Here is a 24,377-nt window from a genome sequence, read left to right as displayed (position 1 = left end):
AAATAAGCTGCACCCAAGCTGATCTGCCTTCTTGCAAACCTGTGACTTGTCAGAATTCATGTCTATAACCTGAGGAGTGCAGAAGTTAAAGATGGAAAAGGAATTAAAGGGAGGGAGGTGGGTTTTGTAAATAGTAACTTGTAGGTGATGGCAAGATCGTTACTCTAGAGTAAAGTTCTCCAGGCAGGATTGCTTTCTTACATGTAGATGCTCAGTCAGACTGTAGGTTAAAGAGCTTGTCATTGTGACAGGAAAGATTTCTGTCTCCCAGTATAGGGATAAAATGATCATTGATCAAATGTCATGGAAGCAAGGCAGTAACAATATCAAATGGCTTCTTTCTGGACATGAGGCAGCAATAATTGAGAAATTATATAACCATTGGTGAAGATCGATTTTGCTGGTTTGGTCACAGTTAGTCAGTAATGTACTGCTACAAAGTATGTGTCTCAGCAGCAAAACCGTCATGTCCATGTCTTTTAGTGGCCGTGTTGAAGCTGTGTAGAAAGAAAGCAGTGATGGACTTTGCAATTGGTGAAAAAGTATGTAGAGCGGTGGGAAGCATATAAAGAAGTGAGACTTCTTACTGCTAGGGAGCTTTCACTGCAAGACAGATTAGGAATCTCCCCAAGGAAACAAGGAACAGACACAACAAGACTGCTTAAAAGCAACAGAGAGAACCATTTTTTCCTAAGGAGACAGAGCACCTTTCAGAGTTTACTGCAATTCAGGAAGTCATTGAAGATTACTGGCCTGAAAAGAACAGAGATCCTTTGATCCTGCTGTACAAGAACAGTTACGAAAGAGAAAATGCTTCGAATTCACTTCTATTTAAGCATGTCTCACTTCACAGAGTCACAGAATGTCAGGGATTGGAAGGGACTTTGAAAGCTCATCCAGTGCAATCCCCCGCCGGAGCAGGAACACCCAGATGAGGTTACACAGAAGGTGTCCAGGCGGGTTTGAACGTCTGCAGAGAAGGAGACTCCACAGCCTCCCTGGGCAGTCTGGTCTAGTGTTCTGTTACCCGCACTGGGAAGAACCCAAATTTAAGTGGAACCTCTTGTGTTCCAGTTTGAACCCATTACCCCTTGTCTTATCATTGGTTGTCACTGAGAAGAGCCTGGCTCCATCCTCATGACACCCACCCTTTACATATTTATAAACGTTAATGAGGTGACCCCTCAGTCTCCTCCGAGCTCCAGAGCCCCAGCTCCTCAGCCTTTCCTCACACGGGAGATGCTCCACTCCCTTCATCACCTTTGCTGCCCTGCGCTGGACTCTCTCCAGCAGTTCCCTGTCCTTCTGGAACTGAGGGGCCCAGAACTGGACACAATATTCCAGATGCGGTCTCACCAGGGCAGAGCAGAGGGGCAGGAGAACCTCCCTTGACCTACTAAACACCCCCCTTCTAATCCACCCCAGGATGCCGTTGGCCTTCTTGGGCGCAAGGGCCCAGTGCTGGCTCATGGTCATCCTGCTGTCCACCTGGACTGATTTCAAAAGTTACCTTATTAGAATCATGGAATGGTTTGGGTCGAATGGACCTTCCCAGCTCCCCCAGTGCCCCCTGCCATGAGCAGGGACATCTGCACCAGCTCAGGTTGCTCAGAGCCCCGTCCAGCCTGGCTTGGGATGTCTCCAGGGATGGTTTATCCACCACCTCTCTGGCCAACCTGGGCCAGGCTCTCACCACCCTCAGGGGCAACAATTTCTTCTTCATGTCCAGCCTGAATCTCCCTCCTTTTGTTTAAGCTGTCACCCCTTGTCCTATTGTAACAGGCCCTGCTAAAAAGTCTGTCCCCATCCTTGTTATCGGCCACTTTTAAGTGTGGAAAGCCCACAATAGTGTCTCCCTGGAGCCTTCTCTTCTCCAGGCTGAAAATGGTGTTCAAAGAAAATCTGCCCTTATATATGATTTCTTTTTTATTGTTGTGGTGGTTATTTGTAGCATGACCACTTCAAGGGAAAATCTAGACAGTTCCACTCAAACTTTGGCTACCTCAGGCTTCTATCCCACCAGCCTTTCAGAAAAGTATGCTGGTGAGCATTTGGGACATGTTATTTCTGCCACGGCATAATGCTAACATGGCTAGTCAATTTTTGGACCAGCAATAACTTGAATGTGCTCAATTATGCATATAAGTGGAACAATTGCAACTGCTCTTCCTTTTCCATGTATATTTACTCTATGATCATTAAAATTTAATTCTCAGTATGGGATTGCAGTGAGGGAAATGAAGTCAGCCTGTTTAAGATACATACCATTACAGATGCCACTGACCCTTCATAAACTAATAATATCTTTTACAGCAATGATTCATTAAGTTCATATATTACATAGATTTTTCTTCTTTCAGGCAAAGCATCGAGAATTCCCATCTGAGAATCAGCAGAAAATAAACGAACAAGACAACAAGCAGGTATTGCCAAAAGCTAAACACTGTAAATATTTTTCCCTTTTTGATAATTTATTCATGCAGTATGAAAGTTATGTGGCACTTTACAACATTGTCTAAGGAAAATTTGAGCCCAGTGACAGGACAAGAGGCATCAGGCACAAACTGAAAAACAGGATGTTCTGCCTAAATGTACAGAAATACGTTTTTACCGTGTATGTGAAACTGAGCATTGGAACAGGTTGCGCAGAGTGGTCTGTTCTTGGAGTTATGCAAAAGCTGTCAGGACATGGTCTAGGTTCTGTGAAAATGTACAACAGATGTGTTCTGCAGGGGGTACCAGGGGTGGGAGGAGTATGAGTCAATTTGAGGATGCTTTTGATTATAGTAATTCCATGGCAGAGTTTTCACATTGCAATTTTGGATTAACTTAATTTGAGGATGGATTGACAACATTTAAGGAAGGCCAGAAGGAAGATGATGATACAGTTGTCCAAGCATCAGAGATGCTCGAAGCTAGAGAAATAGTTCAAGTGACAGGGAAGAGGGCATAGCTTTGACCTGTCATGAAGCTAAATCCATCAGGTGTTAGAGGCCATTCAGTATACGTAAGGGAGCTTAAAACTCTGCCAGCGTTGCACTGCTAGGACAAGAACCCTGATACTTTGTTAATTACAGTGATCAAGATTAATGAGAACAGAAGTTTTACCACTTGCCATTCATACAGCCACACAGGAGTGTATAATCTAAAGTGGAGGATTATAGTGTATCTTACATTTAAAAAACAGGAGGAATGGTGCAGAATTAATAAGGAGAGAAAACACAGAATAGTTAGAGGTGAATCCTATGAGTTCTGTATAGAAGAGTGATAGCAGATGAACGAGTTTGAAACTATATGTTGGAGTTTTTCCCCCACACATCTATAAAATAATGAGAGTGGCAGCCTTGGAAGCTCTCTTAATTTTTGTGATTTGCCCTGAAAAGTATTTTTTACATTACTTTCTACCACTATTAATGTTTGTAACAGAGTAAATAGGATATACCCAGTTTAACATCTTTATCAATGACCTGGTAGGGGAGTCAAGTTTGTACATGACATTAAATTGTTGGGACTGGTCAACAGGTCTGGACTGCCATTCAAAGAGATGTAGACAGAGCAGAGGAATAGGCCAACAAGGTCTTTATGACATTCATTAAGGACAAGTGCAAAGTCCTCCATCTGAGATGCAAGCCCCTCTGACAAAAATATCGGCTGAGAACAAGAACTTACTGTCTGGGAAGCAGCTCTGTGGAAGAGGACCTGAGGGTCTTCATAGACAGCAAGCTGAATGTGGGCCAGCAGTGTGCTCTGGCGGTAAAGAAGGCCCAACATTATCCCAGGTTGTATTAACAGGAGCATGAAGTAGATCAGTGGAAGGGTTACCCTTCTGCTTAGCACTTGTTAGACCACGTCTAGAATGCTGCATCTGGTTTTGGGCTCTCAGTACTGGGGTTACATCAGTAAACTAGTGCAAGCTTAGCACATGGCTGCCATGATAGGCACGGGACTGGAGCACTTGCCCTGCGGGAAGAGGCTGAGGAAGCAGAGCTTGTGTAGCCTGGAGAAAAGGCTTCGGGAGGACCTGGTAGCAGCCTTCCAATACCTATGAGGAAGTTGTCAAGCAGATGGAGCCAGGCTGTTCACAGTGGTGTACAGTTGGTGGGCAAGAGACAACAGGCGTAAGTTGAAACAAGAAGCTTAAGACTTATAAATAACTTCTAAACTAATAAGGAAATTTTTTTTCACCATGAGTAGAGTCAAGCAGTGGTTGCTGAATGTGGTTGTGCAGTCTCCATCCTTGGAGGTTTTCAAGACCAGACTGGCTAAAACACTGAGTAACTTGATCTGACTTCATAGCTGACCTAGTTCTGATCAGGAGGTTGGACCAGATGACCTCCTGAAGTTCCTTCCAATCTGAATTTTCCTATTACCTGCTGATCCTCAGAATATTTAGCAAGTTGTTTAATTCTCTTCTTTTTTAAAAAAAGTGTTATTTAATCTCCATTTAAATAGTGCATAATGTGTGAAATTCTACTATGTAATTATAAAGCTGTTGACATATTTTTTAATAACTATTCTGTCCTGTCTCATTTCTGTTTATTTTGTCTCTCCATTCTGTTTAGATATCCCCCAGAACAGAGTTTGTAAGTCACAGATAGGGTCAGTCTTGGTCTGTCAAAACAGAAAGAGGAGGAAAGTAAACTTTGAGTTGCATGAGTGCATCTCTCTGTAGGTATAGGGTGGGACAAGAAGCTCGCTGTTTGTAAATATGTCAGGAAAGAAAAAGAGACTAAATAGTCTAGTAGGTGTAGGTGTTTATGCTGGGGAGAAAGACAACTAACTGAAGGAATCCATCAGCTTTGTATATGTGTGTGAAATTTCTTCACCTCTGGTCAGGTGGCCTCAGTTTAAGATGAGGCAGGCCAAAAGGGGAAATATTTTGAGTCTGATAATTCTTCAGTAACACGAAAAGCCTAGATTGCCTCTCCTACTTGTGTTGACTTTGATATCTTATTTCTCCAATGACGGGGATCATGATCAGGCTAAGAATCCTATGCCTTGTCATTTTTTCATTTTACTCTTTTAATTATACAGCTGTTCTTTTTGTTTTAATATGTATCGCTGGTTCAGAGATTACATTTTTATCAGCTCAAACATTTATGAAAACAGAAAGCAGCAAAGAAATGTTCAATTTAACATGTCACATTGGATATTAGAGAATGTGTTGTGAATTCAGTGTAAATTACAATATTGGAACAAAGTTTGGAAAAGCATATCATAGAATCATAGAACAGTTGAGCTTGGAAGGGACGTCTGTTGAAGTTCAACAAGTTTGAGCACAAGGTCCTGCAGCAGGGTCAAGACAGTTCTCAGTGTCCGTACAGACACGGTGATGAAAGGATTGCGAGCGGCACCGCAGAGAAGGACTTGGGGATACTGGTGCGTGAAAGATTGCACGTGAGCCAGCAATATCCAGCTGCAGCCCAGAAAGCCAGTTATCCAGGGCTGCATCCAAAGCAGCGTGTCCAGCAGGGGCAGGGAGGTGATTCTGCCCCCTGCTCTGCTCTGGTGAGACCCCTCCTGCAGAATTGTGTCCAGCTCTGGGACTGCCAGTACAAGACAGACATGGACCTGTTGCAGCAGGGCCAGAGGAGGGACACGAACGTGGTCTGGGGGCTGGAACACCTGCTGTAAAGAAAGGCTGAGTTGGGGTTGCTTGGCCTGGAGAAGAGAAGGCTCTGAGGAGATGTTGTTGTGGCCTTCCAGTACTTAAAAGGGGCTTACAAGAAAGATCGAGCAAGACTTTTTACCAGGGCCTGTAGTGACAGGATGAGGGGCAATGTTTTTAAACCGAGAGGAGATTTAGATCGGATATAATGATGAAATTCTTTACTAGGAGGGTGGTGTGACACTGGAACAGGTTGCCCAGAGGAGTTGTGGATGCCTCGTGCTTGGAAGTGTTCAGTGTTGGGTTGGATGGGGCTATGAGCGTCATTTCAAGCATTTCATCTAGTGGAAGATGTCCCCGCCCACGGCAGGGGGGTCAGACTAGATGATTTTTAAAGGTCCCTTCCAACCCAAACCATTCTACGATTCTCTGGAGGTCTGTAGTCCATCTGTCCCCTTGTCAAAGTCAGGTCAACTAGAGGAGGTTGCTCAGTGCCTTGTCTGGTAGTGTTTTGAATATATCCAAAATGGAAGACTCCACAGCCTCTTTGGGCAACAGTTTTTGTCCACCATCGCAGTAAAAAAAAATTGTGTTTAAGTGAAACTTTCCATATTTCAGTTTGTGCCCATTTTTAAAGGAAAAAATATTGTTACTGGCCTCAGTCTGGCACTATATCTAGCTTTGAAATAGACATTTTCTGTGGTATTGGTAGAAATCCGAGGGGCAGATACTGCACAATCACTGCTCGTCAGACAGAGGACAATGAGAGGACCTGTGGGTTTATTCAGTCACAGTTAAATGCTTTTATTAACTAAAAGATTGGAGGGAATAAATTAACAATAAAGGGAATTAATATAGTGGAAACTGCACCAAGTCCTTGTAGACTTTGTGGAGTTCTTTTCCAGTTTAGAATGTGACATGGTTACATATCGTTTGCATTTTTTACATTTTACAATTTAAAAGTGTGATTTTTATATGAAAAAAATGTTCAGGTAGAAAGAAGTAGCAGATGTACAGGTCATTATATAACATGATACTTATGTGTAGCACAATGATGCTTACGCACCAGTTGCATTTAGATTAAATGAGAAAATTCGCAGGTAAAAAAAAAATACAGAATATAATTTGTGTACAAATGCATAGTTAAATGGTACAATTCCCCAGTAGATATTTTCCTTTTGAAAAGGAGCATCAAACTTCAGCTAGCTATTACGTTTGTTTAAATATATCTTTTTTTGAAAGCAGAATTCCCTCGTATGGTAGTGATGTCCAGCCACAATGGAGAAATGCTCTTGCTGGTAAACGATAAGGAGAATTATCCTATCTATTATTCAAAGGGCTCTTCTGGATTTCTTTCTGTTTGAATTAAAATTAACTACATTAAAAACTGCATTCTCTTTATTTTATATGTTTGTACGTAAATCTGTGTGTGTGTGTATATTTATATACCTATGTTTGGTTTTTTTAACAGAACCATCTCAGTGTTTTTTCAGCAGTTAACCCACTCACTTCAAGTATAACTTCCAGTCTGGCCTCTAGTGTTGGATCAGATGGTTCATCTCCCACAGCTGTCTCTGCTATCAGTGCCAAAGCTCTCCCATTCTATTCTGGCAGTAACACAGTTGAATCTGTAATAAGTAAGTCTTAACATTTGATCTCCAATTGTACATGCTTTGTTGCGTTATTCAAGTTGTTCTTGCTTCAGCATAGGCTCAAAGAACTGTGGTCTCACAGGTGCTGGATAGAGAGGAATAATCACTTCCCCAGCCTGCTGGCTGCACTTTTACAAATGCAGGCCAATATGCTGTTAGCTTTTGTTGCCACAGAACATGCTGAACACGTCATTCATCAGAATTCCTAGATCTTTTTCTGCAATGCTGTTTTCTGATCTTCTGGGCCCAGTCTTTACTGTTGCAAGGGATTATTCTGTCCCAGGTGCAGCATTATTGTATTTACTTTTGTTGGGTTTCATGAGGTCTCCGTCGGTCCAGTTCTCCAGCTTTTTGAGATCCCTCTAAATGGAGGTCCTGCCAGCGAGTGTACCAGCTGCTCCCCTTAATTTAGTGCTAGCCACAAACTTGTTTAAATTTGTGGCACTTTTACAGTTAGTGTGGTTTATTTTGGAGGCTGTGGCAGGCAAAGTTGTGATTTGAAAGATGCTGTATTCTACGTTCTGTGGTGTAAGTCATATGATCAGGGAGCTGCTGTGATTAGCTGGTGTACTTGAAGCTGTATTTAAATCCATGTGTAGCAGTGACCAGCAGACTGCAGTGAGTCAGCATATCAGCATGGTAAGTTAGGCATTTGCTCTTTTAATTATTTTAGGAAATAAATCTATGCAGAATATTAAATGGTGGATCTTCTTCTGCAGTCTCACAAGTGTATAGCTTGCTTTCCTTAAAGTTTTTTTTTATGATCTATGTGTTAGAACAGAAAATAGATTTTAAATTATTTTTAAATTTCAGAATTAGAATGAGCAAAATTTTAGTTTTTATTCTATGCAAGTAATATAACTTCATTGGCTTACGGTTAATATTTTAAGATACATTCTGGAAGGAAATCACATTTTTGTCAAGATAAGCTTTACTTCTGGAATAAGTACTTGGCTGTAACAAGTTACGCATGTAACAATAAAAACCACGGTTTAATTACTGTAGATTAGATGTGGTGCTAATCAGTATGATTTTAAAATTATGATATACTGAACAAGTGTTGCAGAGTAATTTAAACAGTGATGTCCTATGTTAACCATGTCCCAGTGTGATTATATTATTGAGCATAAGAGACTCTTGATTCCTCTGAGTTAGAATATGCCTCTGCTGTCTACAGATGTTTTTCTAAAACAGTTTTCAGAATGCTATGTTTGTTATTAGAATATTAATCACAAAATACATGTCTCATGTATGTATAAGCTACTCTATGGTAACGGCATAGGTTTTGGGTTTTTTTCCTTAAAAGAATTTCATATATATAAAAATTCTTTTTCCGGAATTCTGCTTCATGGACATATATGATGGCATTGAAAATAAAATGCTGCACATAATCTGAATAGAACACAAGATTATTGTAGAACAGAAAATAAATACATAGTGTTCTTGTAGGAAGTGGTGGATTGAAGAATCATAAAAAAGAGATTAAAAAAGAGCTACAGCAAGGGAAGGGACCAAGTGATTATGGGAAAAAGGGACAAGTGGGTTTGGGCAAAGGATTAGGTGAAATGCAGGAGGGTTACATTAGCAAGGACTGAGGAAGCTTTGTCAGACAGTGGCCTCTGTAGCCCTTTCTGTGGCCCTTTATCTTGATCTCGCGGGGAGCTCCAAGCCTTCTCTGTCTGCTCCCCGAGTAATCGTCCCCAAGAGCTGGGGAAGAGAAAGGTGCAGGAGGGTTGGGAATAAGTATACCAATCAGATAGAAGTAATATTTGGCATTGAGGCTTGGACAATATGTTGAAAACTGAGGAGTAACGAAGTGGAAGAAGGTATATTGTTGCAGTCTACTCCTGTCAGAGTCAAGAGAGGTGGGCTGAGTTGCTGGTTTCATTCTGGTAAAAAAACACAAAGCAGCATAATGCAAGAACATAAAAGCTGCAGGGTGTTTGAAGTCCTCCACAGATTTGGAGAGGAATAAATAGGGAATGGACAGCTGTGAAGGGAAATTACTCAAGTGGTAGTAGGGAGAAGGTGGGACCTTAACATTAGGGGACATCTGCCAGCCTGATACTTCAGTCTGCTCATAGAATCATAGGATTGTTTGGGTTGAAGGGACCTTCAGAGCTCACCCAGTGCCCCCCTGCCATGAGCAGGGACATCTGCACCAGCTCAGGTTGCTCAGAGCCCCGTCCAGCCTGGCCTGGGATGTCTCCAGGGACGGTTCAGCCACCACCTCTCTGGCCAACCTGGGCCAGGCTCTCACCATCCTCGGGGGCAGCAATTTCTTCCTCATGTCCAGCCTGAATCTCCCCTCCTTTTGTTTAAAACCATCGCCCCTTGTCCTATCGTAACAGGCCCTGCTAAAAAGTCTGTCCCCATCTTTCTTCTCGGCCACTTTTAAGTACAGAAAGGCCGCACTAAGGTCTCCCCAGAGCTTCTCTTCTCCAGCTGAACAGCCCAGCTCTCTCAGCCTGTCCTCCCAGCAGAGCTGCTCCAGCCTCGCATCATTTCTGGGGCTCCTCTGGCCCCTCTCCAGCTGGTCCAGGTCTGTCCTGTGCTGAGGACCCAGAGCTGGACCAGCACTGCGGGGGGGTCTCACCAGAGCGGGGCAGAGGGGCAGAATCCCCCCCCTCCACCTGCCGGACACCCTTCTTTTGATGCAGCCCAAGTTAAGATTTGCCCTCTGGGCTGCAGGCGCACATGCCGGCTCATCATGACCTAGATGCAAAAGAATTCTGTGATAGAAGCAGTAACAAAAATAGTCAAATAAAGTTTCGTTATTTTAGCCATTATGATAGTTTTATGCATAATTCAAGGATAAATCATTGATAAAATGTTTTGTTTAACAGGTTCTGCTTTAGATTTGCATTTTAATGATGTGAACATTGCATCCCTAGATAGAGAATTAGAAGATCAAGAAGGCAGTGACCTTGGATTAGCAAGTAAGAGGTCCAATTTCTAAAATAATACTAATTTAAAATATCCTTCTTTCTTACCTTTCCAAACTTTTATTTATCAAAATAGTTACAAACAACAAAGACTCTGAAGAGAAGTCCTCTGTTTTGTTCCAGCTGTGGTGTAAAGGGACTGCAGCAGTATCATCCTATCTGTATTTTGCAAGGAATTAGTTTATTAAACATTTTTTTTAACATGCCTAATGACTTGGGCCCATGGGCATAACAGTAGATGGAAAGGCTTACAAGCATTTACAGAAAGACATTATGTTTGAACTTGACTGCCTGCATATTGAGTGCTGCAAATGTCTGACAGCGGGCAGTATGTGCTGTGGGGACCAACCAGTACTTCCATGGTTAGGTGGTTGCTGAGAGGGGGAGTGGGGAGAATTCTTGAGGAGGAGGAGGTAGCAATCTTTAGGATTTTAATACTTGCAAATTAGGGTCTTCATCTTTCTATGAATCTAACCTGGAAGGAGCAATTTAGTTGAAGGTCTGTTAGGAAGTATTCAGCCGTTTGGCCTCTTCCGGAAGAGGAGAGGCATGGCAAAGGAAAGCGGTGCAGCGAAGAGACAGCAGGGAGGAAGGATGAAGGGGGCAACACCAAGAAATTAAAATGCTACCTTTTCTTTGTGAAAGTAGCAGAGGGAATATAATCAAGAGGAAAAAATAGAAAAATAGGAGGGGAAACTGAGGAACTATAATTTTGTTGTATTCCTTTGAGAGTCTCAGAGCAAGAGAACAGATACTTCATTTATTTTCTGGTATCTGTTTTGCTAGCATTTATTTGAAGGTCATCTATGGTGATTATTAAGTCGGTTGTGCAAGCTTCCACTTCTGCAAACAACTTGTGCAAACAAAACTGTATTCTTGGGTGGCAAACGTGTTCCTCTTATGTCCTTCTTGCTCTGTGGCTCTAGACACAAAGAGTGAAACAACTACAGCTGTGCCCAGTTCATTATTGCTGACCATTGCTCCAAGAAGAAAAGCTTGCACTTACTGTCTCTATACATTATGCAAATTTTCTTCCTTTAAGATAATTGTTATATCTTTAGTTGACTTTAACAAATGTACAGATATATTTGATGTTATTGGAATGTGTAAGCTGTCACTGAGACCACACTGGATGGGGCAGTACCCAAGTATTACAGATGCAAGACTTTATCATAAGGCATGGAAATTGTTTTGACCCAAGCGAACATCAAGTGCCCTCACTCCCTCAGGAAAGCATATATTATAAGTAACTGTAAGTTGCTTCTTTTCAGAAATAACGCAGATGTCCACAGAGATTCTGCTTCAAACCTTTCCTCCTCCAAGTGCTTCCTTTGCCGTGAAAGGGGACCGTTCTAGGCAAGGTCACTAATTTTATCACCCTAGTAGTGTGTGGATACATGAAGCTTCAGAGCAAGCACAGAATTCAGGAAAGTCACTCGGTTTGAAATGGACTTTTTCACTTCCATCAGCTCACTCATTTGAAGGTGGGCAGAAGATGCCTCACATAAAGTGACTGGTGACATGCTTCTGTCTTCAGATCTGAGCATAGCATTTGGGGAGGCAGCTTATGATTCACATTTGGTGGTGTTGATGTTTTGGCATCAAATAGATCTAAGCACATTGTAGCAGTGGCTTCATTATGATAACAAGAGCTAGAAGAAACCAGTGCTGGATTGCACTAAGAAGTTTCTTATACCAGATATTAATTTCTGAGATCTTGACAACGGTGCTACAAGCTCTGATGCCCCCTCCCACCTCGACTGTGTTTTCTCCCAAGGTGGTTGCTACTAGGGACTGTATTTGTGGTACCCGTATGCTTCAGGTTATTAAGGGATCCATACAGAATGACCAAAAATGTTACAGTCTCAATAGGTAGACATCTAGTTTTATGTAGATTCTTGTCAAAAATATCAGTGAGAATATCTTCAGAGGTTTTAGGGCTTTATTTTTATTTTAGTTGATTGACTTCTTAAAATTTTCTGTCCTGTGATGATGCTAACAGGTTGTTCCTTCACCAGAACAGTTTATATGTTATCTATTAATGTTTTCCATTATTGTCCATGATATTCCGCTTCATACAGAGCTGGAAAGAAACTGTTACTGTGTGCAATTTCAAATTTTTTTTCTCTGCTAGTGATGTCAGGCTCAACAATTCTTCTGATGCTATAGTTTGTTTGACTAGTATTTAGTGTTGCAGGACACTTGTCCCATACTGCAGGAATGATTATGCTTCATTGGAAGTACAGCAAAGTATGGAACAGAAAGGAAAAACTGTAACCAATTTTATTTGTATGTGGAGGACAGTTCATGCACCTGGGTGACAACAACCCCATGCAATGCTACAGGCTCGGGGAAGAGTGGCTGGAAAGCTGCCTGGCAGAAAAAGGTCTGGAGTTGTTGGTTGGCAGCTGGCTGAACATGAGCCAGTGTGTGCCCAGGTGGCCAAGAAGGCCACCGGCATCCCGCTGTGCATCAAGAGTAGTGTGGCCAGCTGGACTGGGGCAGTGATTGTCCCTTGTACTCAGCAGTGCTGAGGCCACACCTGTGTTCTGTTTTGGGCCCCTCACACCAAGAAAGCCCTTGAGGTGCTGGAGTGAGTTCAGAGAAGGGAACGAAGCTGGTGAGGGGTCTAGAGAACAAGTCTTATGAGGAGTGGCTGAGGGAGCTGGGGGTTCAGCCTGGAGAACAGGCGCTGAGAGGTGACCTGATCTCTGAACTGCCTGAAAGGAGCTTGGAGCCAGGGGGGGTCGGGCTCTTCTCTCAAGTAGGAAGCAATAGGACAAGAGGAAATGGCCTCATGTTGCACCAGGGAAGGTTTAGATTGGATATTAGGAAAAAATTTCTTCATGGAAAAGGGCTGTCGGGCATTGGAACAGGCTGCCCAGGGCAGCGGTGGAGTCACCATCCCTGAAGGGGCTGAACAGATGCAGAGATGAGGTTCCTAGGGACATGGGGTAGTGCCAGGGGTGGGGTAATGGTTGGACTCGATGAGCTTGAGGGTCTCTTCCAACCAAAATGATTCTGTGATTCTCTGCAGTGTAATAGGTTGACCTTGGTGGGTAGCGAGACACCCATCCAGCTGCTCTTTCACTCCCTCTCCTCAACAACATAGGGGAGAAAATAAGATAAAAAGTTCATGGCTCAAAACAAGGACAGGGAGAGCACTTGCCAGTCACTGTCACAGGCAAAACAGACTTGAGTTTCAGAAAATTATTTTATTGCCAATTAAAATAGAGTTGGATGCTGAGAAATGAAGAGAAAAGCTAACCTCCACACCACCTTTTCCGCAGGCTCAACTCCATTCCCAACTCTTCTACCTCTCCCTGTCCTGAGTGGTGCAGGGGGATGGTGGGTAGTGGTCAACTCATAAAGCTGCTCTCTGCGGCTCCTCCCTGCCCCAGCGTGGGTCCTCTCCACCGGCCACAGCTCCTCTCAGGAGACCCTGTGCCAGCACGTTCCTCCAGGCATCTCCTGCTCTGACCTGGTGTGTCTACAGGCTGCAGGGAGATTCCTGCTTGTACCACAGTCTCTTCCACAGGGTGCAGGGAAATACTTGCTCCATAGTGGCCTCTTCCAAACCTTCCATGGACTGCAGGGGAATTTCTGCTCCGGGGAAATCTCTCCCCCAGTGACTGGAGCACCTCTTTGCCTTTCTTCTTTCTCCACCTTGGTGTTCACAGGTCTATTTCTCACACCTTTTGTTCCCTTCTCCTCTGCCGTTGTGGCATTTTTTTTTCCTTTGCTTAAATATGTTCTTCCAGTGGTGCTGCCAGCATGGCTGAAGGGCGCAGCTGTGTCCAGCATGGGGCAGCCCCGCTACTACCCAAACCCTGACCCGTAAACTCAAAAGCGTGCAGGCGGACTGTATTTGCCAAAATTCAACAGGATTTGAAGACTACTTTAGGAAGCAAAAAAGAGATGGTTCTTCTGCTACCATTTCATAGAGTGTTTGTTTGGAGGGCTTTACTTTGGCTTTTGATTTTCAAGGGGATTCTTACTTGTCCAGGTATATTTAACTAAACTCCCTTTACTTTGTTGCTTCCTTGCTTCTCTTGCAAGGAGCGCTGTACACTTATTGTCTGGTATATTACGTATGTCTGTGGTTATATGTCTGTCCTGTATTTTCCTCATATAGTAGGTCAAGAGGCTGACCTTGGTAACATTTGCTGAGTATATCAAGATATAATTTTTGGAAGACATTGTGGCAATGCAGCTCATAACAAGCATCCCTGTCTCTTTGTTTTGAAATTCTTCTAAAAGGAATGTTGTTTTCTCTGATGTCATGAATTCACCTGTTTTAAGCAAAACCAGAAAACTAGAATCACGACTCTTGCTTTAAGTATAATCGTTTGACTGCTGTATTTTTTGTAAGAAAAGGTGGTGTAATTTTTAGTTGCCATTGAAACATATTGATGAATAAAATCTTCACAGTAAATATGGAACTGCACTGCATCCCTGCATATTTATTTAAGTAATTGAATGATTAAACATCCTTTTTTAATACCTATTTTTTATCATTATCATTATTTTGGGAAATTATGAACAATGCATTTGTTCGACTAAATTATTATTAACTTTTACTTTGTTTCAAACTCAGTTTTCATAGAGAGTTAAGTATATTTGACATTTAAAATCTACTGAACAAGAGCAAAAGTATGTAGAGGAAAGAAATCGAGCTATGTCTGATTATTATGCTGTGTATGATTTTCAAGGTAGATAGTCTCACTTGCTTAACTCTAGTTTATATGTTAAAATAAACCCCAAATTTTTGAGTCAGTTTCTCCACTTGCATTAGTTGTTTCCTGTTAAAATGAGTAAGTCAGAAAACTTGATCTGAAAAATGTTTTCTCTTTCTTTGTATCTGCATATGAAGCCACTGGCGTAAGCTATAAATTATGTTTTCGGGCACTTGGAAAACTACTTTCAAGTGTTCAATTAAAAAAAAAATTTTGCAATATCAGATAAATGAACTTTTCTTTTTTTAATGAAAGGTATTTGAATATATAATTTAATTTACATTTGATACATTTTTCAGAAAAATACTTACAGAGCGCTTTGTACTGCTTTGGAACTTTTTTTTTTTTTTTTTGTCCCTGTGCGTACATAGGTCAACGATTACTGGGAAGTTCAGCACCTGTCAACATTCCAGGTTCTCTTGTTCATTCCTCATCTTTACATTCCTCATCATCCCTTTCAACCTCTCCACTTAGTTCTCTCTCACAATCACAATCACTGTCTCAGTCTTTTGTTTCATCCTCTATGGCTCCCCACTACCAACAGCCTCGGCCTTTGAAGACAGAACATAGTTTGTTAGGCACCTCAGCCTCTTCTCACAACCTTTCAGGTAAGTAAGTTGAAGGCTGCACTTTGTGTATTGTAAGAGGGAACTCAATGGCAGGTAAGAAATGTTCAGTTCAAGGCTTTGCATGTTTTTTGTGTCTTAATCTGGACAACAAAGCCTAGCTATTTTAATTGATAGCATTACTGAGAATGGAGTTGTATGTGGAAGAAAGTTCAAGGAGTGAACTTCCATTCCCAGCAAAGGAAGAAAAATAATTATTGGAAGAGGAGGTATTTAGAGAGGTGTTTGAAAGGGGTAAAATGTAGCAGTTGGCATATAGGCAGCAGGAATGTATTTTAGCCACAGCATTTTGCTAAAGGAAAAAAACAGAGGAAGAATTAAAATTGTATATGAGCTGCTAGGAACAAAGTTTTTAATATATAAATGAATTCTCACTCCAACTTCTCCTTTTATGGACTGTACTGTCTTTTATTAAAAGCAGCAAGAAAAAAAAAGCGGTAAGTCTCCTGAATTGCTATAAATACTGTAAACATTTTCCAGACTGTCACATTTCTGAAGGTAGTGAAAGAATGTCATGAGTCTTGCAGGTAAAATTATAAATTTTGCGTATATGGCTCATCTGTTTTGTTCTTCTTTGCAGCAGTGTGTGCAGAATGATTTTTTTTTTCCTGCATTTGTTTTACAGGTGTAAATGGTGTTACAGGGAGCATTTGGGATTTTGTAACTGGGAGTGTCTCTCCTAGTTCGTCCCCAGTACTAAGCAGTGGCACTACCCCCTCAATAAGTTCAAACACCAGTGGAAGTGAACTAACTCGAGTTAGACAGGAACTTGACAATGCCAAGAAAAAAATGAAACAATGGGAAGAATCTTGGAAACAAGTAAAACGGGTATGCTAATCTACGGTAATATGAAATTATATATATATATTTGACAAACAAGCAGCTCTTACGGCTTTTCCTTTTTACATATCTTCTCATCCTTGGACCCAGAGTTTTATTGCAATCTGTCAAAGGAATGTGTTTTCCATCCTCGAAATGAGCTAGCAGCGTAAAGGAAACTGAGCGTTTTAAAAGGCAATTAATTTTCTGAAAGTTGATCTGCCTCTAGGCAGGAACACTTGGAGGTATTCAGGATAGGGCTGAACAGCAACGTATCTTCATGTTTAAGTAACTAAAAACATACATTCCCTCCTGTACCTCTTTCAGATGGTAGGCACAGGAAAAAAGCAGAGGCTTACACTCAGCTGTGGTTGTATAGCGTACCCAGACAACATCTTGTCATCTCAGCAGTCATGCTGAGCTTGTTGATAACTGCCAGTCTGGTGCATTTTCTGTAGTCCTTTCCTTCCCCTCATGTTGTTCTGTGATAAGAAGTAGCTGAGTAGCTCTACTGAATTTTGGTAGTTTTTGATGTGTCTCGACATTAAATTACGAATTTAACATTTAAAATTTGTTCCATTTATAGAGCTCCAAAAAGGCTTCTGGCTGTTTACAGACAAGTAACAGTGACATACCTAAAAATTACATTAAGACAAAACAAGAAGAGTTGTTAATTAGAAGGTAGGATAAGTAGGGGGAAGCATTAAATTTACAGTAAATGCATTGTTATGTTTAAAATGAGAGATTACCTGCATCTTTGAAGGCTTTTGAATTTGTTCTTCTGTTGTTAATTTAAAAAAAGAAAAAAAATTTAATATGCTGGAAATCTCTTTCTCCCAGGCTTGTGATGCATGGCAGAAAGAGGCTCAAGAAGCAAAAGAACGTGCTAACATCGCAGATGTGGACAAAAAACTTGCTCTTCAGAAGAAGGAGGAAGTGGAAAATAAATTTAAAAAGCTGAAGACACAATTAGCTGCTTGTCTATCTACTACGTTACCTTATATGAAAAACTGTGGAGATATAGAAAAGATATCCTTGCCAAAGCTTCGTTCCTTACAAAGCCAGCTGCACTTAGATTTAGAAACAATAGATGAGGTGAGTTTCTTCATCTGTATAACTATTTCTGATTAACTGAAACTGGTAGCTCAATAACCTTCAGTGACTTACTTATGCCAGGTTTCATTTCAAAGAGCAACACTGCTCTCATTGTTAAGTCTTTTCTGGAATAGAGGATGATTCAGGTTTCTCGACCTAATGGATTCTCAACCTGATGGATTCTTCTAAGTTTTTGATCAGCTATCAGAACAGATTACAAGTGATTCACAAGAATTCTTGGGGTAATTAAAAAGATTTAAAGCCAGCTTTTACCTCCAACTTGGGCACTACCTAAATAACTAAAAATAGTTGCCCTAAATAAATTAAAATAGTTACATGCTTTTCGAAGGTAGGTGGTGAGGTTTCCTGCTAGGAGTTTGTGTAGTCAGAGAGGCCAGTACAGACTTGGAGCATAGAATCGTTGACGTTAGAAGGGACCTCTGGAGATCATCCAGTCAAATGACCTGCTCAAGGCAGAGTCAGCTCAAGCAGGTTGCTCAGAGCCTTGCCCGGTAGTGTTCTGATTATCTCCAAGGATGGAGAGTCCACCACCTCTGCAGGGAATCTTTTTCAACATTTGACCATCCTCACAGTAAGAAAAGTTTTTTCTTATGTCTATGTAGAACTTATATATTTGAATTTGTACCCATTGCCTCTTCTTTCACTGGATACCACTAAGAAGAGTCTGTCCCTATCTGTTTTACTCCCTCCCATCAGGTATTTATACACACCAGTAAGATGCCATTTCTTCTGAAGGCTGAACAATCTTTCAGCCTCTCCTTGTCTACCAGGTGCTTCAGTCCCTTAATCACCTGAGCGGCATATTACTGCATTTCGACTTCTCTCAAATCCAGACCCAGTTTTTGCCGAAATTTAGGACACTCTTTCACTGCCAGATCGAAGGCATTCGTCAGGGCGCTCAACTCTGGGAATATCAGGTACCACTCCTCTAAGCTCATCAAGGAAGACAATAATGACCGTGTACTGCTCCAGACAGCATACTTCAAACCTTGCTGGGTGCAACTTGGTTTCACATTCCTTTCTCCCCTACAATCTCAAAGGGCAGTGACACCACATAGGACACCAATTCTTGCTGTTCTGACTGCGATGGGACTGTCCAGATGAAAAAAATATTTCCTTTCACTACTGGGACAGTCAGCCATACTCTAGTAACTGCCTGAATTCAGCAGTGTCTTTTCCATCTCATTGCACAGCCTGTCCAGTGCCATCTGTATCAATATGAACTACAGCCTTGAATAAAAAGCCAGGATCGCTTTAGAAGAGTTTAAAGCATAATTGAAGTCTTGTCAATAAAGTGGGTGGATGAGGACAAGACTTGCTAGTTACTAAGCTCCCGTTATGAAGTACATTTACAGGATTCTGGATTGGATTAGGGACCACTGTTGGTTTTTTCTCCTAAGGGATTTTAAAGAGGACCAAAAGAGTCTTGGGAACCCTTATCAATAAAGTCCTTACATCCTGGAATGGAAGACACCTTAGCTAGGCTGGAGTGATCAGAACCATTACCACCTTTTCCAGCTCCTCAGTTGCTCAGGTTTCCTTTACCACTGTGGCCTTTTCTCACCTGTCTTTTCCTTTCAGGACAAAGTTGCTCTCTTAGGCAGTGCCACACGTAGCGTTCTGGGTTCTTCTCTTAGTCCAAACCATGTCTTTCTCTTCAAAAATTAACACGGCTTTTAGATGCTTTTCAGTTCTTCTTGTTCCTTAATAGCATTGATATGGTTTATCGCATGGAGACATTTATTTGCAGTTGTAACATCTTCCCCGAAGTCTGTATCAGTAGCTTGGTTCAAAGGCTTGCACATTTGGGATGCTTCCATTTTGTCCTAATGTGAACATTTCCCACAGCATGAGAAAATGTAACAGTGGTTTGAAATGGCAAAATAGGGGAGTAAATGATAATGAGAAAAGCTTATTTACTGTTTTTGTTTGGTTGGTTTTGCTTGTTTGTATCTCTCATCCCAATTATGCAGGAAAATTTCAGTCCAGAGGTTCAATCCCAGATATTTTCCTTTCTAAAAGCACCTATACTCCTCCAGCTGCTACTTCAAAGGTTGCACGTGTTCTGATCTTATGACCCTCAGTTCAGCTATCTGTCATACAAAGACATTGTCCTTTGTGTTGTTAAATTAGAAATTTGTTCAGGACAGCTAAGTGTAAAGCTGCTAGAATGCAACTAATTATTGAGTGCAATAATCTTTTTACAGGTGATTTTTCAGCTTCAGTCAAAGAAGTGTGTCGTATGTCAGGAAGGTGATCGTAGCATTAGCCTTAATCCACGTCAACATTATGTACTTTGCGATCACTGCGCAGCTGCACGAGAAGAATGTCTGTGCTGCAAGAAAAAAAATAATCCGTGGTAACATACAGGCATAGTACTCATGTTCATGAATGAAATAGTTTTATGGTTTTATATTTTGTATAAGAATTATATCACTGATAATTAATCCATTTAATAGTGCTAGACTGATTGCCATCTTGATGTGGGAAACTTAGTTGCTTTAAGATAGAGAATAAGCTTGCTCACCCTTACATAGCAACTTCAGTCATTTCATGAGGTTCTGTGGTCTTGAGGTTCTTTCATTCCCCTCCAATCGCATCACAGCCTTTTCTGACTTCCACTTACATTCCTAGCGCACAAGCGACTTGGGTTCATTTGCACTGGAATCACTTTATATGTGTCTTACCATAATGCCTGAATGAAGTGTTTATACTGGTTATTTTCATATACAGAAGATGGATACGTAGATACAGTAACTACACACTCAACAGTACAAATGGTCCCTTTGCCATGTATGTTGTGTGTGGAACGCCAGAGCCAGTATTTTGCAATCATCTAACACTATGTTTACTTGGATGTTTGAAAAACTCTGATTAATACAAAAGCACTTTTTAATTATTGCATTTTGTTAGAAGATGTTGTAAATGGCTTCAAGCTGCTTTCTGGGTCTTATGTTTATTTTTAATATGCAATAATATGACATGTTATATGTGTACTGTGAATTTAAAATATTTTACATTGTTTTACCATTAAAATCACAATATGATTAAATAGAAATGACAACTTATCTAGTTCTTTTACAATTTATAATTTAACTGCATACTATAGTATTTATAAATGTACCAGCAGACACAAAAACAGTGAGGCACGTATGCTTTCATATTCAAAGGCATTTTTTCAATTTTGTGAAACAGATCAGTTTCAGTAAACTGTGCATTTGCACATTTCCCTCAGTTTGGATGTCTGTAGTCCTAAAATATTTGTACATCTCCTAACCTGTGTGGAACTCATTTGGAGCAGATATGATATATATAATATTACCAAGTGCCTATCCCCAATATCCTATAAAATGGCAGAAGACATAAAAAAATAATTTTGCAAATAATTTCTATTGCTTAATTTTGTATTGAACAATTTGACAATAACTAGAGTACATCTCTTGCTTTTATATATATTTAATAATACACTTTTTTTCAACAATGAAGCAATGCACATTTGAAAGGAACTACAAAATTATTTAAGTATGTAATCAGGCAGTGGCACTTTGACACAGTGATTGTTTTAAAAGGTAGTAATATCCTTACTTCATCGTGGTAGTTGTGAACATGCAATTCAGAAGAAGTTAATTAATTACTGCATATTTTTTCCTTACATAGAATAATTGCCTGCATTATTCCTCCTTCTATTAAATTCAGGTGTGACACTAGTACAACTTAGATTGAAATGACCTGCTACTGTGTTACATGATTTGTATGTCTGTATTAGTGGATTAGAGTACAAAAAGTGAGTTCACACAGGCAGCAGAGAGTTAATTTGTTTAAAGTTCAATCATGCTAAAACAAGAAACAAGATGTATACTAAAATTCTTATCATTGAAATAGAGTTTTTGAGAACTGTGTCAGCATCAAATAAAGGGCCCAAGCCAATAGTACTGAAATCACTATCTCCTTTGGGGTGTAGTGTTCTTTATACAAAGGCTTGAGTTAGCAAAAAATCATTACACATTTTCTGTGAGAACTAAATGCACAGACTTGTCGCTGCTTACCTAAGACATGTCGATCTGCGGGAACCTTGGAGACCTTTTTGGAAGGGCAAAGTAGGATAAAATATTACATACATTTCTACTTGCTTCTGTTTCAAAATTTTGTCTGAATATCACTTTAAAGACCAAAGTTTGGTTTAATAATGTGATTTTGTTGACTTTAACAGTTTCTCTGAAACATTTGTACTGAGAAAAGTATAAAATTGGACTGTATTTGCATTTCCAAACACTCTTTTCCGTCCTGAAGTAAGATATTACAGTTTTAAAGGTGTAGCCAGCTTTGGACTTTTAAAAAAGGAACTTGGATCACGAAGTTTGGCTGTAGGTATTAATTAATTTTTTGCATCTGCGTAGCCTCTGACAAAGACTGATTTTTTAACAGCATTTTGGACTAAAGCAAACGTAGTTATGTAAGGGGTTTGTTTTGTTTTTTTAAACAGTGAGCAAATAGAAGAATAATGTGTAATTATAGTTTGAAATTATGTTACATAGTTTTCAAACAAGCAGTTATTTTGGACACCAGTTTACTGTATTTATCTAGTGTAGAACAGCATTCTGCAAGAATTGTGCTCACAAAAACATTTAGAAATAGCTTAGTGAAAATTTTTGCTTTGCTATTTTGGAAGAAACCAGCTTAGGCCACATTGTGCTGCCCTTATGCAGATATGTGACATTTGTTACCCACAAATGGGTTTTGTGCTGTCTTGTCAGAGTTCATAGTTCTTCAGGTGTATTTTAGTGCATTTGCCTATGTCCTAGGGCTATGTTTTGGTCCCTTTTTTTTGGTAGTAACAGGCAATTTTCCTAATCTTGCGACACCAACAAAAAAGGAATGTGAACAGTACTTGCAGTGTGAATCATCACCTGGACATTCATAGTTTATATGTGCTGCATTTTTAGAGGAAATGAACTAATATGTTTAATCTGTTACTTTTTAAAGTTGTATGTTTTGTGTTTTACAATGATGAATCTTGAAAATAATGATGTGTGTCCTCTAGTAGCCTCAGTACTGAAAATTTTTCAGGTGTTCCCTGTAAGTTTCTTTGGTGCTGAGTTACACACACATCTAAAAACGATCAAGAAACGATTTTGTGGAAAAGGAAAAAAACCATACCAAAGAAACACACTTGTGTGTGAAATTCTCAGACTGGGCAGCTTGCTATAATTATAGACGAATCCTTAGGTAATCACTTGAACCAGAAATCATCATACATTACAGACATATGAAAATAATACAGTTATTCTTCACAAAATTCTTTTTGTGAGGAATTACAAGCAAAATTTTCTGTATCTTTATTAAAGTAAGTCAACTGCAAGTACAAATAAATACGTACTTTAACCCCGGTACTTTAAAATGGAGGATAATAAAATATATGCAGTTGACTAGAGACCACTATTTGGAAGAAGTCAGAAGTGAAACCTGACCTTTGTAAATATTCGTCCTTGTTCTATATACACCATCTAGAAAGTGGACACATTAAAATTGTATTTTAGCGAGACTACAGTACAGTAATTTGCTGAATCCACAAAATACATAAAACCAAACTAAATAGATTTTCGAGATTCATTTTGGTATTTGACAAAAGTTCTGTGTTAATTTATGTAAGAATGTAATTTTTAATGTGAATGGCATTATGTTGTCACAATTACTTTAGCCTGGGGAATAATAGATTAAAACTGTGATTTCTCAGGGTTTTTACAGTTAGGAGCTGTAATTTAACCAGAAGTATGTTAATTACAGATGGATCCCAAGCTGCATGTTATAGGCTTATTATTAGTCTTCTTTGAGTAGCAGATTATTAAAGACATACTTGTTTTACTCTATATTGTCATCCAGAGTATCCTAGTATTAAATATAGGTAATAGTATTATTACTGTCATACCATGCTTGTGTAACTGTGGTCATCATCAGACCCTAAATAAATACGGAATTTTTACTCATGTTAATTTATGGAAGCTGTTAATGTTTTGAGTGTATAGACAGAAATGATTTTGTGAATGAAATTTTTCTTAATACAAAACATATTATTTATAATGCATATACTCATTTACTTGTAGTGAACTGTTCAAAATTGTTAACACTTGTTAAAACTTTTCTATGCTATAGCGTTTATGCAATGGTTTACAGAAGTCATGGAATTATTTTTATTACCAACATGGAAATAAAATTTTGATCTTTATTTCTAAGCAATATTGTGTTTAGATACTCAAAAATTTACAGATATGTTTTCCTCTGCAATCTAATTACAGCATTCCTAATCGTTTCGGGGTTTCAACCACGGGGATTGGCATTGCCTGTTTCAGTGGAGAAGGTCTAACTACGATACAAGCAAACTGATTCAGCAGAAAGGTCTACAAGACAGAGGCTGTCAAAGTCATTGAAACATCATCATTTGGTATCTAAATTCTTGAGCAGGGGGAAAACACCTGTGGAGCTCCTGCTAAAACTGTGGCAGTGTTGAGGAATGAACGTGGCTCGAATGTTTAGATGCTTCACTGCCGTTTCAGAGAGCACAGCAGAGCGTTTCTTTGCATTGCCGCATCACGCTTCCACAGTCCGTAACCGCGTGTTTGTGCAGCGCTCGCCAGCCGCTCGCCCCGCGCCGCGCTGCTGCGGTCGCCGCTCGGTTCGCGCTGTGCGGGTTCGTCCGGTCACAGCCCGCGCGCGGGGCCGCCGCCCTTCCCGCGCCCAGCTCACGCGGCAGCGGCGCGTGCTGGCGGGGGCGGGGCGGAGCCGGCGCGGGGCGGGTGTGGCAGTGCGCGTGCGCGGGGCCGCCGGGTCGCGAGGGGCGGGGCTGCGGGGGGCGGTGCCTCGGGGTCGGGCGGGGTCGG

General features: G+C 40.6%; 1 protein-coding gene across 2 annotated transcripts; it reads left to right on the top strand.

Moving 5' to 3' along the window:
- The first annotated feature begins 2,362 nt into the window (after positions 1-2,362).
- LOC135992150 (putative E3 ubiquitin-protein ligase UNKL) lies at positions 2,363-23,524 on the top strand. 2 transcript variants are annotated; one of them, XM_065641136.1, is made up of 7 exons: positions 2,363-2,423; positions 7,080-7,245; positions 10,155-10,199; positions 15,313-15,549; positions 16,193-16,395; positions 17,227-17,481; positions 19,710-23,524. In XM_065641136.1, exons 4-7 carry the CDS (start codon positions 15,465-15,467, stop codon positions 19,863-19,865), a joined length of 699 nt encoding a protein of 232 aa, XP_065497208.1. In that variant the 5' UTR covers positions 2,363-2,423; positions 7,080-7,245; positions 10,155-10,199; positions 15,313-15,464; the 3' UTR covers positions 19,866-23,524. The 2 variants fall into 2 exon arrangements, with proteins under 2 accessions (XP_065497208.1, XP_065497207.1); XM_065641135.1 differs by lacking the exons at positions 2,363-2,423; positions 7,080-7,245; positions 10,155-10,199 and having other exon boundaries at positions 15,395-15,549; positions 18,199-19,794.
- The last annotated feature ends 853 nt before the right edge of the window (positions 23,525-24,377 follow it).

This window comes from Caloenas nicobarica, chromosome 9 (assembly GCF_036013445.1).
Source record: "Caloenas nicobarica isolate bCalNic1 chromosome 9, bCalNic1.hap1, whole genome shotgun sequence".
NCBI lineage: Eukaryota > Metazoa > Chordata > Aves > Columbiformes > Columbidae > Caloenas > Caloenas nicobarica.
Note: the sequence above shows the minus strand (reverse complement) of the source record. Positions and strands in the feature narration are given on the sequence as shown.